This window comes from Pieris brassicae, chromosome 13, assembly GCF_905147105.1.
Source record: "Pieris brassicae chromosome 13, ilPieBrab1.1, whole genome shotgun sequence".
Taxonomy (NCBI): domain Eukaryota; kingdom Metazoa; phylum Arthropoda; class Insecta; order Lepidoptera; family Pieridae; genus Pieris; species Pieris brassicae.
This window is the reverse complement of record NC_059677.1, coordinates 5,739,416-5,753,495: the sequence shown is the minus strand read 5'-3', so window position 1 is coordinate 5,753,495 and position 14,080 is coordinate 5,739,416. Positions and strand designations below refer to the sequence as shown.

Below are 14,080 nucleotides of genomic sequence, written 5' to 3'. Positions count from 1 at the left end.
GAAAAATGATTTTGCTTATTTGACAATGACAGTAGGTATTAAATCAAAGCTCTTGAATTTTTATTATTATTGTCAGTTGTCAATACTTAAAAACACCGAAGGGACGTATAGTGGCGAAATTTAATTGATAAATATTTTTCTAAGCTAAAAATGGTGTTTGTAAAATTATTTCACGTTTTTCCAATTGTATTTTTATTTATTATATGCATTTCTAAAATATCCAAAGGTAAGTGACTTAGTAATTTATTTTAAATGGAATTATTCTGAAGCGCGGTGTGGTGTTGTTTACAACTGGGCATGGTTGATAGTTACGTGGCCCAATGTTAGGGGCGGATTTTGGATGTATATATGTTAGTTACCAAACGCTGAAAATCAAATAGAAAAATATTTTCTTTTATATATTTTAGCGTCACGGGCTGAATTTGTAACATGCGGCACAATGTTAAAGATAATGAACACGGATTTGCGTCTTCGTCTTCACTCACACGATGTCAAATACGGCTCTGGTTCTGGCCAGCAGTCGATAACGGCTGTGGATGTAAGTGATGACCATAACAGTCATTGGCTAGTGCGACCAGCTATGGGAGAAACTTGTAAAAGAGGGTAAGTTTATTCAACTAGTCCTTTCCTTTTTTTTATTATTCGTCTTTCTAAAAGTTTGTACATCATATATTTGACTCTACTCTACTATATCTATATTGATAATTTCTCTGACTAGTTACGTACAATATGTGGCAGACAGGACATCAAAGCGCTTATATTTTTCAAAATCAGTGACACTACAACTCTTGATCATCAGATTCTGTGTCTGTTGCATAATCATTTGTTTTTTCTGACTAAGGCTGGTTTCCTCACAATGTTTTCCTTCTCCTTGTGAGAATAAAAGTGTATGTAGGCAGAAAGCACATTGGTGCGGCTAGAACTTATGACAACATTGCTCTTTATAATAACTGTTATGCATATTTTTTGTGATCTAGGTCTCCAATTAAATGTAATACCAACATCCGGCTCCAGCATGTAGCAACAAAGAAGAATCTACATTCACATTACTTCTCATCACCACTATCAGGAAATCAGGAAGTGTCAGCTTATGGTGATGATGGTGGAGAGGGTGACAGTGGTGACAACTGGACTGTTGTGTGCAACAATGACTACTGGAGAAGAGACTCTCCAGTCAAATTAAGACATATTGACACAGCAGCGTAAGTAACATTTTCAATAAATTATAGACTAGTGGTGAATTATCGCAACAAATTCAGTATGTAAATTTTAGTTAAAGCCAAATTTAATTTATTTTGTGTATATATCTATTACTGGCTTTAGAACCTTACAACTATTTTACTTTTAGGTATCTGGCTGGGTCAGGCAGAACATTTGGCTCGCCAATCAGTGGGCAAGGAGAAATAGTTGGTGTTACATCTCAATATGTGGCATACACCGACTGGCAAGCAATGGAGGGATTATTCGTACATCCCAGTGATCTATTACCACACCAAGCAGCAATACATACTGAATTATAGAAAAATTATTTGAAATTTTAAGTTCATTGGATTACAATTTATATACATTTTTCAAGGTTACCAAAGATTGAATTAATCTTCACTACTACACCTCTGAAAAAAATATTTATTATTATTTAAGATTCAAACATTTTGGATTCAATGTGACTTAACACAAACGCTTTATTAAATATTATAAGCAAAATATGCTGTTGAATGATGCACAACTTTGTGAGAATAAATTGTGATACAAATAATACACAAATTTTACTAAAACCTTTATTGTCAAGTATTATAACTACATGAGGTAATTATCCTCTGAGAAATGTTGCTAAAAATGCAGTGCTTCAACATCGAAAAGTTATCATACTTACATCTTCGTATCAACAATGCTAATTCTAATGTTCAAATCTAGACTAAAAATAGCTAAGAAGTCTGAACTAATTTTGTTTCTGTTTAATCAGAATCATAAGCAAGTGTACAACTCTTTAACCACTAAGATCTAATAACCCTGGAATCAAAATACATACCTGTGACCAATACTATAAAGTACACAAAATGCTACCAATTAATTAAAAATAAATAAATGTACTTTTTTTAATTTGGTCAATGGCAAAAACCAGGATATATCTACAACTATTTGTAGTTTAGCAAAAAAAAAAACAGGAACTTTTGACTTTTAATAATTTTCACTGTCTAAATTTTGAACATAAGAATTATTCCTATATATCCTCCCAGATTGTACCAATTAATTGTATTGAAGCACACAAACTTAAAAAATAAGAGTTTATAAAACTAAAAACAATACAAAGGATCGTTATATCGCACCAGTGTTTCAGTCATGATGCTTTTTGGATAAAAATATTAATTTAAGAGTGAAAATTTTAACTTCATACATCCCTCTAATGTGATGACCAATCAAAATCTCTTTATGGTAAAACTGTTTCTGAACTATAAAGAGATGATTATTAGAAATTTATAAATCATGCTTATGGTAAGATTAAAATGCGTGACTTAGCACTAAGTACAACTTAGACTTGATTTACAAGTGAATGATGTGAATAGACACAGAATTTGTTGAAATCTCTCTTAGCATGCACTTAAAAAAAACTTTGTCCAGAAGGAGTATGCATTCTAAGTTGAGACTTAGCACTTCTCACATATCATAATCTTACTTTAAGTAAGCTTTACAAATTTCAGCTAATCTTGTAATAATAAAAACCAACCAGTGGAATGTGGAACAACAATGTTCTAAAACTCCTTAATAAAATTGATCGCTAATATGAAATAAATGGGCAGTTAGGGACCAAGTCTGCTATTATCTACGATATAGATCCAAATCATTTGATTATATTTCTCAGTCATTATAAGGTAAATTTGCGTGAGTTGTGTACAGGTTAAATTTTTTACATGACTAACTTAAAGAATACAAATTAAAAGTTTATATTGAAAATAAGATTTCAATTTCATTGGTATTTTTTGTTCAAATTTAGGTATTTATGTACTTTTACACATAGAATATAAGGCACTTGTTGAAATTTATAGTTTTATTTTTGTTTTAAAAGAAAAAAATCCTTCAGTTAATTTCCTATCACCACCAATTGCCTCCTGTTATAATGGCCTCTACTGAATGTGGAGTGCTGCGATGTTACCGAGCAATATTTGAATAGCGTCGTGAAAAGTTTTCAAGTAAATTTCCTGTTAAAATAAATTTAGGATCGAAAGATATCCAAAAATTTATTCAGTACTTTTATATAACAGACTCGCCCTCTTTACTTACGAAGCTAATTCGATCGTCTCTATTGGAACCCAATAAAAAATGAACCGGGTAACATTAAAAATATCTAAAAATATATTTCAAAATCTAATTTAACATAACTTGTTCGTTAAAATACTGTTCATTTTTTCTAAAGCATATTTGAGATTTGTGTAGAGTTTTTTGTCGCAGCCGTGTTCCTCGATCGTTGCAAATCTGAATGTTCTGAAGTTTTTCTCTACATCGATGTATGTCACCGCTTGCATAAGTGGACACAGTATGATCTTTGTGTGGTCTTGGAAGTTGATCTGTGGGAAAATATTGTAATATTGCAAATGTCCCGATGAATCCTGATACCAATAATAATAATATTTAATAGTTTTTTAACAACCAAACAAACCATTAAGCAAATCTCAAAGTAAAATCAATTGTTAAAATAGGAAGGTACTGGTCTACCTCTGCTCTCATGGATCTTCAATCTGTCTGACCAGAAAGGCCATGTGGCTAAGATCAAGTGTTATATATGTCGCAGTAAAGTAGTTAAATCAGAGAGTTAATTTGATATCTAGACAGTTAATTAAAAATCGATATTCAATCAAGTCGCTAAAGTTCCAACAGACAAGTGAGTGAACGAAACGTTTAACGAGTTTCCTAAAGGTTCCTAGGCCACTAGGACTAACCTAACAATTTACAATAAACAAAACACAGAATTTCCAAGCTCTCAGTTCTTGACGATCACACCGAAATAACAATAACAAATGAAATAATCATGGCGGAGTCTTGTTTAACATTGTTAATCAACACGCTGGCTTTCGGTCAGACAGATAGTTAAACGTTTTCGACGCTGCTTTATTTAAATCAAAATGCTAACGACTTGATTGAATTTAGATTTTTAATTAACTGTCTTGTGATTGAATTAACTCTCTGATTTAACTGCTTTACTGCGACATATATACATAGCGGTCGGAAATCGGAAATCGAAAAATCAAATAACTATTGTTTAGGGTATAACATCATTATAGTATTTGTAGGTGTTGCTATACACCACACAACCTTGAATTTTTTGGAAAATGTTGAAGGTATTTTAATGAGGGACAAGCAATCTTAAAGAAATTTAATGGAAGGAGTTTAAACTGCATTATAATCATTAACTTACTTAAGAGTATTGGCTGTAACTATATTTGGCCTCGACATAAGGTGAACACCTTTTTATTTTTGAAATAAAAATTGTAATAGGGACTATCTATTGACTGAATGAATGAAGTAACATAATCAAAATAATTTACCTGTAATGTGCCATTGGTCAGGTACATGATAACGGCCAAAGTGGTTCTAAACCATTGGTGGAGATGAGGCAATCGAGACAGACCATCACTTTCCCTCACTGATACCGAAGCACCTGTAATACAAACACAAAAGTTATGTAAAATCAAGACTCCCAATCAACTGAATCTTCTTCATCTCTTTGATGAATATCCATGTCTCACATAGTACTATACTGAATTTGATGAAACTAGCATGGTTCCCTAAGTTGGTATACCTGAAGCTGATTAGAAAAATAGATGGAAAATCTGAATGTGACAAGAAAATCGAAAATGTGATCAGATTCCATAATCAAATCCAGTTAAATTTTACACCTTTATTTATGTCTGGATGATGTTTATATGAAGGAAAGAGTATAAAAGTCAGGACACACGCATAATTCAACTTCAATTTGTGTGAGTACTGAATTGTAACTAATTCCGAAATTATATTATTTTTATATAATATACTAAACAATATATTAGTAGTATTACAGAACAAATCTTTACTCAAACAAAAACAAACTATAGAAATGCTACATTATATGTGAAAAACAGATATCTATTTTCAGGATATTAAAAAACAGTTCACCTTTGTTTGATAAGTGCATGAAAACAAAAAAAAATTGCAACTGAGGTGCAAACTAGCTGCTGTGGCCTCTGGCTGAATGACCAGCGCTATGGAACAACTCTGCTCCTCAGCATAACGCTGAGCCAGGGCCAATTACAACCACAGCACACACGCATTACACAATTAAACCTTGTTCTTAAAAAAATTGTCATCTCTCATTCTTTTTATTTTTTTATTATTGTTATTTTATGTGTTTCTATGTGTGAGTTTTGGAAGTAATAAATATTATGTCTAAAATAATGTTTACCTGCTTTCATAAGATGTTCGGTCATGTATCTTCTGAAATAGGTCAAGAGTTTCATCTTCTTCTCCAGCTCCGATGGGTATTTGTGCATTGTCATATACTGCTCTTTGCCTTGTCGGTCAATGTAGTGGACGGTACTGGAATTATTTCATATAAGTCAAAATATGGTCTATTGTTATATCGAAATAGTTGTAATTATTTCGTTATGTTAATAAAAACATTCCTTTCTTTGTTTCTTACATAATACTACATATTTAGTTGAGTAATTAGAACAGACGACCTAGTATAGTCCATGTCTTGTTCTAATTTCTTTTAGGTATTTTTGGACATCCTGGGGTCGCATTGCTTAGCTTCATATATTTAAGATAGATGTTACTTGTACATATAAAACTTGTGTTCTCTGTTTGCTATATGTTTTATTTTCTTTTTTCTGGTCTCTTTTGGTACTTTTGTGCTCTTAGTTAATTTGAAATTATATATATTATTACAAAGCAGATTGCTCTAAAAGTTCTCAACATGTCAATGTGTACATATTAAAAATATTATACAGTAGGGTCAAACAGGGTTTGTGGTCTAATAGCATATGACGGCTGCATGATATATACTTCTTTGACATAGTTTGCAATAGAAATAAACTTTATTCATAATCTCCTTATGAATAAAGTTTATTTCATAATTAGTAAATTATCATAAAAAAGATCGTTTAAGATATATTTAAATCCGAACCAGTACTTCTAGATATTGGCGGTTTAAAGTTAAAACATACTCACACTCCATTAGCAAGCATAATAAGCTTGGTTGTATCATTGAACATGACTCCTACACTTTCATCACACAATTGGTATCCGAAGCCATATTTGTCACTGTAGTCGACCCACTTCCCGACCCACACCAATGGCTGAGCTGCAGGGTCACTTAACTCGTCAGTCAGGCACTCGGGACGACATTTCAGCTGAAAGAGCATTATATTAGAGAGATAGCTGTAATGGGGCATGGGGAAATGTCACTTTATAAAAAATTAGTTTTATATTTCCAGACACCACATAAATAATTTTGGCTCGACAAACTTTAGTTATAGTTCGGTTCCTTTCATAATTTTTGTGGGTAATAGGTAATAAATTCATCCATTTTTTTTATTTAGTTTATTCATTATTATTATGCCTATATGTATATGTAGAGACCTAAAGTCGTAGGTTTGAAGCCAGGCTTCTAAGACTTTCTGTCTAAGTGTGTATTTAACACTAAAGGAAAGCATTGTGATAACTAAAATGATCACTAAAGAGATACATAAATCTGATGCCCATACCTAAAAGATAAGACCACTTTTTTAGATGTATGTTTGTTACTCACAATAGCGAACGACATTAAATAAAAATTTAGATATAAACACATACAGTGTAAAGTCCATGTAACATCCCTCGATTTAACGATAAACCCCATAAAGCTTCAATTGGCTTTGATTGGTTTAGCTTTTTTTTCTGTATAATGATATACTACATAGTAGTTACTACCAATAACGACAACAATTGAGTAAAAAAGTTATTTTTAAGTTGCTAAAATTAGTAAATTCTGCGGAGCTGTGTACGTTCTTTTGTCGCTTTATTATCGTAGTCCGCAATAAACTCGACTGTCGACATCATGCATACGAACTTTCTAAGAAATTCGTTCTCTTATTTACAAATTGACAAGTAGGAGTCATGGATTATCTATTCGTTTTTCTTCTCTCCATTTAACGGCAACACTTTATAACGCCATAAAATGCACAGCCTCGCAGTGTCGTTATATAGAGTTTACACTGTATATAAACATGTATTTTCTTCAAAAGAGTATCTGAACGGGCTGAATTTACCTTATTATATACGTAAATTGCGTTTTTATAAAAAATTTATAGTGTACGTAAATAAAAACTATAAAACAAGTATATTACATATAAGTTGAGATAAATGAATGTTATTTTATAGAATGGCAAATACCTTGGTAGTAAGCAACGAAGCAATTTGGTCCCGGAGTGCCATAAGGTTCTGCCTGTGGGCAGTGGGTTCCACTGCTCGGGGCTCTGCTGGTGCTTGGGGCTTCACTGGCGAATCAACCGCCATCATGTCTGAAAATTCACATATATATGATAAACACTTTTAAAAATATCGTTCGATATCTCTATATATATAAAATTATCGTGTCACATTAATGTTCGTTCCCATACTCCTCCAAAACGGCTCGACCGATGCTTATGAATTTTTTATGCATATTCAGTAAGTCTGAGAATCGGCTACTATCTATCTTTCAAACCCCTAAGTGATAAGTGTTGTAGAACAAATGTTCGGTATGGAAATGAAGTCATTTGTATGAAAAAATCTTTATTTTTATTTTTTATGATGCATACAAATATACATAGAACCCTTAGTTGTCACCCCTCTTCTATCAATCCCTATTTTTATTATAGTAAATAGGTTATTTTTATTGAACTAAAAAAATAATTTTTCCTGGAAATAATATACATGGCAAAACGACGTTTGCCGGAGAAGCTAGTTACAAATAAAATGTTTTTTTATATCCGAACAAGGTGAAATTTTTAAAGAAGGATTTTTTTTTAAATTGAAAACTATTAGTTTTTTTTTTAAATGGGGCAAGAAAAGTAAACCACAAAATTTGAATGAAATTCACGTCTTTTACATGGGAACAAATATTTTAAAAATTACCTCAACGACAAGTGCGCAGTCCAATAATGTGGTCGCCTTGGCGCACTACGTTAGGGGGAGGAATTCGACATGATAAATTTAGACACCTAGGAAAATAAAATAGGACTTCTTGCCGAAGGCGAATGTCGCGGGCAGGTTGTCATGAATCGTAAAATTACCATTACTGTTGACTTCATTAAGTGGTCGTCTATGTATAGGTTCTCCCTCGATCAACTGGTCAAGTCGAGGAGCTGTGGTCAGACAAGAAACTGGCAGGGCCGCTGGCATTATCCCGGATGAGAAGAACTCATGCTGGAGCAATTTGTCCACAGAGGGCCGGAGAGTTGGGTTCGCTTGGAGCTGCAGGACTATCATTGAGGCAGCGGGCTTGCGGAGAGCCGATGGTATTCTGAAATTGTTCTTCTATTTATGGTGTGACGTTGGGACCATGACCGCCTCGTCTTTATTAAATATAGTACAACTGAGGCCCGAGAACGATCTATGTAAGATTTATTAGCAATTAATATGAAAAAGGACTGTTTAAACTTGTGTTCGAAGAGAATACGTGTACATCCCCCATATAACGCGATTTACGTCACTCATATAACGCGGTAATTCTCTACAAATATTTCTGTAGTGTGTTACGATTTGTCTAGTCCATAATTAGTTCCTCCAATTGTCTATAACGTCTAAAGCGTTATGGGAGGGATTACTGTACTATACAAATATTTGACATTAGCATCATAAGTATTCAGGCCCAGGTTCGATTTCTATGTAGGTACGTAGGTGACCGAATGACTAGTCGCAAAAGTAAATAAATATTACATCCAGGGAAGTAAACAATTTACTAGATTTATATTACTTCTCTTCTATTATAATAATAACTAATATAGTAACTAATTTTTGCCACGGACATCGAATACAATGTCTAAGCTACAAAGCTTAAGCCGGTTAAGGTGAAATTAATCATGATTTGTGTAAACATTGAAAAGTAGACAACATCGTTAGACACAGCGGAATATTGCTTGTTAAGTACGATTCTTCCATAATTGGTCCAATACCAATTTATATTTGCTAAACATTTGTTGTAAGAATGAAATCGTTAAAAACAATGTGTTGGTTTTAGGACTCGGGACATAGCACGAAATATATAAGCACTGTCAAGGGTGTCGTCAGGGTGGGGCAGGCTGTCCCAGAACGTAAAAAAACTGTTTATTAATAAATGATTTGTTACCCATAGGGCAATTTGATTGTTAACGGAGATATTAAAAAAAATATATTTGGAATTAGAATTACTTTCTAGTAATTTCTGCCCAATAACGAAAAATATGATGGGTAGCATTTGTTTAATTGTATAATTTTATGTATGTTGAATAGGATATACAGGTTGGGAAACAATGCTCTACTCTTATACTAATACTTTTCACCGGATTTAGGGAGCGTTCAAGTATTACGTAACGAATTTTTATTTTTTATTCCTCTTGTAAAACGTTACGATGCGGGGCGGAGATTGAATTACGCGTTATTGATAATATTATTTTCGACTTTCCAGTACTTTACACCACATAATGATAAGTTTTAGGTGTAAAGAGTGGGGGTGGTCGTTAACGTTTTACTATTGGACACAGAAAACGTTAGGGCGCGATTCAAGAATTTCCAAAAAATGCGTGTCGTAATTCATGAAGGCTCTCTTATACTTTTACCAAACTCTGTAGGGGCTGGCCCCTGCCCCACTCAACAATCGTCCGGCGACGCCCTTGAGCCCAGTTTAGTTACACAAAAGCGTACCTTCACCAATGTGTAACAAATATAACCTGTATTCTTGTCTAAGTGTGTTATTGTTGATAACGGCCTGTGCATATCTTGCACCGAGGGTTTTCCATGGACCACAACACACCTCAATTGCCATGCTTATCCCCTCACTATGCGGCAAGGAATATTAACCCATAATTTATATAAATAACTAAGAATGAAATGAAATGTTTGAATATATAAAATACGCTAAGAAAATCACACTGCTATCGTAATAAATTCTTTAAAGTTTAACAAATCATATATGTACATTATATGTTCTAATTTTTTTAAAATGTAATAGGAGGCAAACGGGCAGGAGGCTCACCTAATATTAAGTGATACCGCCGCCCATGGACACTCTCAATGCCAGAAGGCTCGCAAGTGCGTTTTGCCAGCCTTTCAAGAATTGGTACGCGCTTTCCTTGACCCTAGGTTGAATTGGTTCGGAAGGACTTCAGTGGGAAGGTGGTTCCTCATAGTGGTATTACCTCAAAAACTGCCTTAGAAAACGCTCAGTTCAGACCAGTTTCAGAAAGACAAATTATTTCTAAATGTTTTGTCTTTCGTGTGACAATTTTACCAAGATTAATAATGTATTACACTGTTACAGGGAATATAATTCAAATACAATAGTAATATGAGTGGTATGATTTAAATATGGCATAAAAACAGTACCTGGTAGGAATATATTGGAAGGCTTGAATACTGAAACAGATCTGGTAATCTTACACGTCTTAGTACGTAACTCATGGGTTCAAAGTCAAGATTATTAAAATTATGTCCTACGGGGATCACAATTCAGGCTATATGTCAACTCTATATGTATCTTTGTACCTAGTATTAGAGGTATACAATCATATGAATACAAATTATAACGGTGGCCTTAAATAGACAAGCAAATTTGTAAGCCTGCCAAGTCTAAATGTGAATGGAATGGGCAAAAAAAAAGTTTAAAATACTAGTACACTGATAAGCACATTTTAATTTATTCACTAAAAAAACTGTTAACTGTTATAAACCTGTTTTGGCCCTTATCACTTGTGTGCTCTCGACTACATTATTTCTATTAAGACTGGCAACGACTTAAAAATATAGTATACACAAAACACTATTCCATGTCCAACTCCGATGGGATATAATAATTTTCCAACATTAATTAAAGCTCTATTATCTAAGTTACTCGCTACATTGCAGTATTTTGCAAAAAATTATCATTTCTTCAGTAGGACATCAGTTACACATTAAAATTTCTCTAATTATAAAATTGGTATAATCTACCGAGCCAACAAAATAATAACATCCTTTACTCACTTGTATTCACACTTCTTGATTCTCTTGTATGTATCTTGTAGTGTGGATGTCTCAAACGGCGGTTTGCCCACAAGCAGCGTATACATAATACAGCCTATGCTCCAAATGTCAACTTCAAATGAGTGTCCTTTTTTAGTCAAAATCTCAGGTGCAATGTAATTTGGTGTACCGCAAACAGTCTGCTTTCTCTCCCCTATTAAAATAGAATTTCCTATAAACTACATCCATACAGTAAATCAAGTATACAGTTTTATATCACAGAGATGTTTTCTGATAGCTAGTGCGTGAGTTCTTATAAAAATTTATTAAACTGCTAATTGCTATCATTACTATACTTTATCTTAAAAATATAAATAACTAAACCTTGAAGTTGGTTTAAGGGGCTCAACATGCCCATCAAAGGGACATAAATGATGTTGATACACTTGAAGCAATAAAACACCATAGCTGGTTAAAGCAAGTACATGTTCAAATCAAAAGGGTCAGTGAGGTTCACATTCACATGACTACATACAGTGTAAAACACCACATAGACATAGTTTTTATTTCCAACTAAATTTATATTTGTTGATTGAAAAACCCTCAATATTACAAATGGTTCTGTTGTTTTTGGAATACAAGTGCCGAACACACATCTAAAGGCGACCTATGTATAAGTAAAATATTTACAAAATTGTACTAAGTATGTTACCTTCATATTCAATTTTGGCAGCTAGACCAAAGTCACCAATTTTAACATGCAAGTCATCATCAAGGAAGAGATTGCCCAGTTTCAGATCTCTGTGTATAATGCGCTTATGGTGCAAATACTGAACACCAAGCAATATTTGGTGCATGTAAAACCTTGTTTCTGGCTCAGTCAAGGCTTTTCTCCGCTTATGCAGTTCCATCATCGACTGTAACATAACAGTAAATTGAAACCTAGATCTGAAAACTTGACATAGGTTTTACAACTTTATTGTTTTATTTTTGTCTGTTGCATAGTTATTATTATCCTTAAAGGTGTATGCATGGACATGTAGGCAGCACTAAGTGCAAAATGGCAATAATATATTATATATATATTTGATCTATATATTGTAGTCCTTTCATCACATCAACTTCTCCAGCCAGGAAGTATTTTACCTTAAAGTTAATAATAAAATCTCATTTTAACACAAGGACTTACCCGTTTCTTACATAGCTCCAATAAAATATATATGTTCTGGGAATCTTCAAAGAAATTGTGGAATCCCACCACATGTTTATGTAGAAGTGATCTATGGATGGAGATCTCTTGAGCAGTTTTCTCTTTTTGGGTCTTTTTCACAAGCAGTTTTTTGGAAACCACCTTGCCCGCCCATACTTGCTCTGTAGCAAGATCTTGCATTTCGTAACATTTTGCGAAACCCCCCTAAAATAAATTTATTGTTTTTGAAATAAAAAAATATTCTAGTGAATAAATGTGTTTGTAGATTATAATTTCATATTAAAGCAACAAATATCCGTCCTATTGATAAGTAGTAAATAAGCATTAAAAATATAAATGCATTTAGTTGCATTATGATTTTAAATACGTGTGTAATTAATGCACATTATTTAATTAATTTCTACAGTAAATCTTTCCCATTCTTAATGGAACTCTAGTATGTATGAATTTGCATTTAGGTTATTAGGTAGTAAAATTTGATGTTATAGCTTTTTAGGTGTTGAACAATTAGAGCAGGTGCAAATCGATAGTTTATTTTAATTTACACTGATAATTTAAGATTAGATGACTATACTACGTGTAAAATGTACTAAAAATTGGTAAAAGGGTAGAAATTCATATGCATCACGAAAAAAACTCAAACCGTTAGAAGTTAAAACTACTACCACTAAATGATAACCTCTTATATTAGTTTGCTTATGATTAAACTTTGAAAGAAAGCTTCCAAAGATAAGCTAAAATATAATTTAATTGAACAAAATTTACACTTTAAAGATATATGATAGTAATTACCTTTCCAAAAAACCGTAATCTTTGGTAAGTACAGCCAGTCTGGGGATCACGAATAATTTCCGGGATTTCTTTTTTGTCATCTTCTTTCATTGAGGTCATTTTTATATATAAACTAAATAAAATATAAATTAAATCAAATAAAACTTTAAATTAACAGCAAGGTTGTAACAATTGTTGACACATTCACAAAGAGAAATTTTCAAACGGCAAGTCGTTTGAAATCTTGTTGCTTTGCGTTGAACGGTTCAATTCATATTATTTCAGTTGGTTAAGTAACCAATCAAATTTGAGTATTTATGATGTTAGTTATTATGTTGCCATTATTAAAAAATATAAAATATTTATATTATAGTAACACTAAGCCTCGTATATTATGGAAGTCTGTGGATCATTATAACTAAAAGCTCTAATATAAACTATTTTTTTATATGTTGTTATTTTTATTTGTATGTTGTATTGTTATAATAAAAACTATAAATATAAACATTTTAGGTTAAACTGTAAAATCTAGGTCTCATTTTCTGATTTGTATAGTCTATCGGTACAATACAGGGGGCAGTCTCATACAACGTGATTTTTCTTTTGATAGTAGCGCCCTCTATGCTCAAGAGATGCCGCTTTAATAAAAAATGTGATTACCATTTCAAACGTTCAAAAACTAGTTTTCAAACTTTTACGCATATTTATATTTAGATTAAGTAAATAAATAACAAAAAAGCTGTAAGATGGCTCTCTATTCCCAATTCCCACACATTCCCACTATACTTAAGTTAATATTTAAATTTTCAAAAATTTCGATAAAACTAAAAACTTGGAAATTATATATGTATATAGTTTATATACATATATTATTTCCATAGAATATTCGTGAGTCTAGACATTTATTTA

At 32.6% G+C, this 14,080-nt stretch overlaps 2 protein-coding genes across 2 annotated transcripts; one reads left to right on the top strand and one right to left on the bottom strand.

The window, feature by feature from the left end:
* The first annotated feature begins 87 nt into the window (after nucleotides 1-87).
* LOC123717685 (stromal cell-derived factor 2) lies at nucleotides 88-3,037 on the top strand. Its single transcript, XM_045673824.1, has 4 exons — nucleotides 88-226; nucleotides 408-603; nucleotides 978-1,202; nucleotides 1,349-3,037. The coding sequence occupies exons 1-4, from the start codon at nucleotides 151-153 to the stop codon at nucleotides 1,518-1,520; spliced, it is 669 nt and encodes a 222-aa protein (XP_045529780.1). The 5' UTR covers nucleotides 88-150; the 3' UTR covers nucleotides 1,521-3,037.
* Nucleotides 3,038-3,328: 291 nt separating this feature from the next.
* On the bottom strand, nucleotides 3,329-13,461 carry LOC123717684 (serine/threonine-protein kinase polo). The gene is made up of 10 exons (XM_045673823.1): nucleotides 13,193-13,461; nucleotides 12,380-12,604; nucleotides 11,903-12,107; nucleotides 11,212-11,404; nucleotides 8,286-8,515; nucleotides 7,405-7,532; nucleotides 6,202-6,383; nucleotides 5,435-5,568; nucleotides 4,542-4,654; nucleotides 3,329-3,563 (listed from the first exon to the last, which is right to left on the bottom strand). The coding sequence occupies exons 1-10, from the start codon at nucleotides 13,289-13,291 to the stop codon at nucleotides 3,369-3,371; spliced, it is 1,704 nt and encodes a 567-aa protein (XP_045529779.1). The 5' UTR covers nucleotides 13,292-13,461; the 3' UTR covers nucleotides 3,329-3,368.
* Between the last annotated feature and the right edge of the window lie 619 nt (nucleotides 13,462-14,080).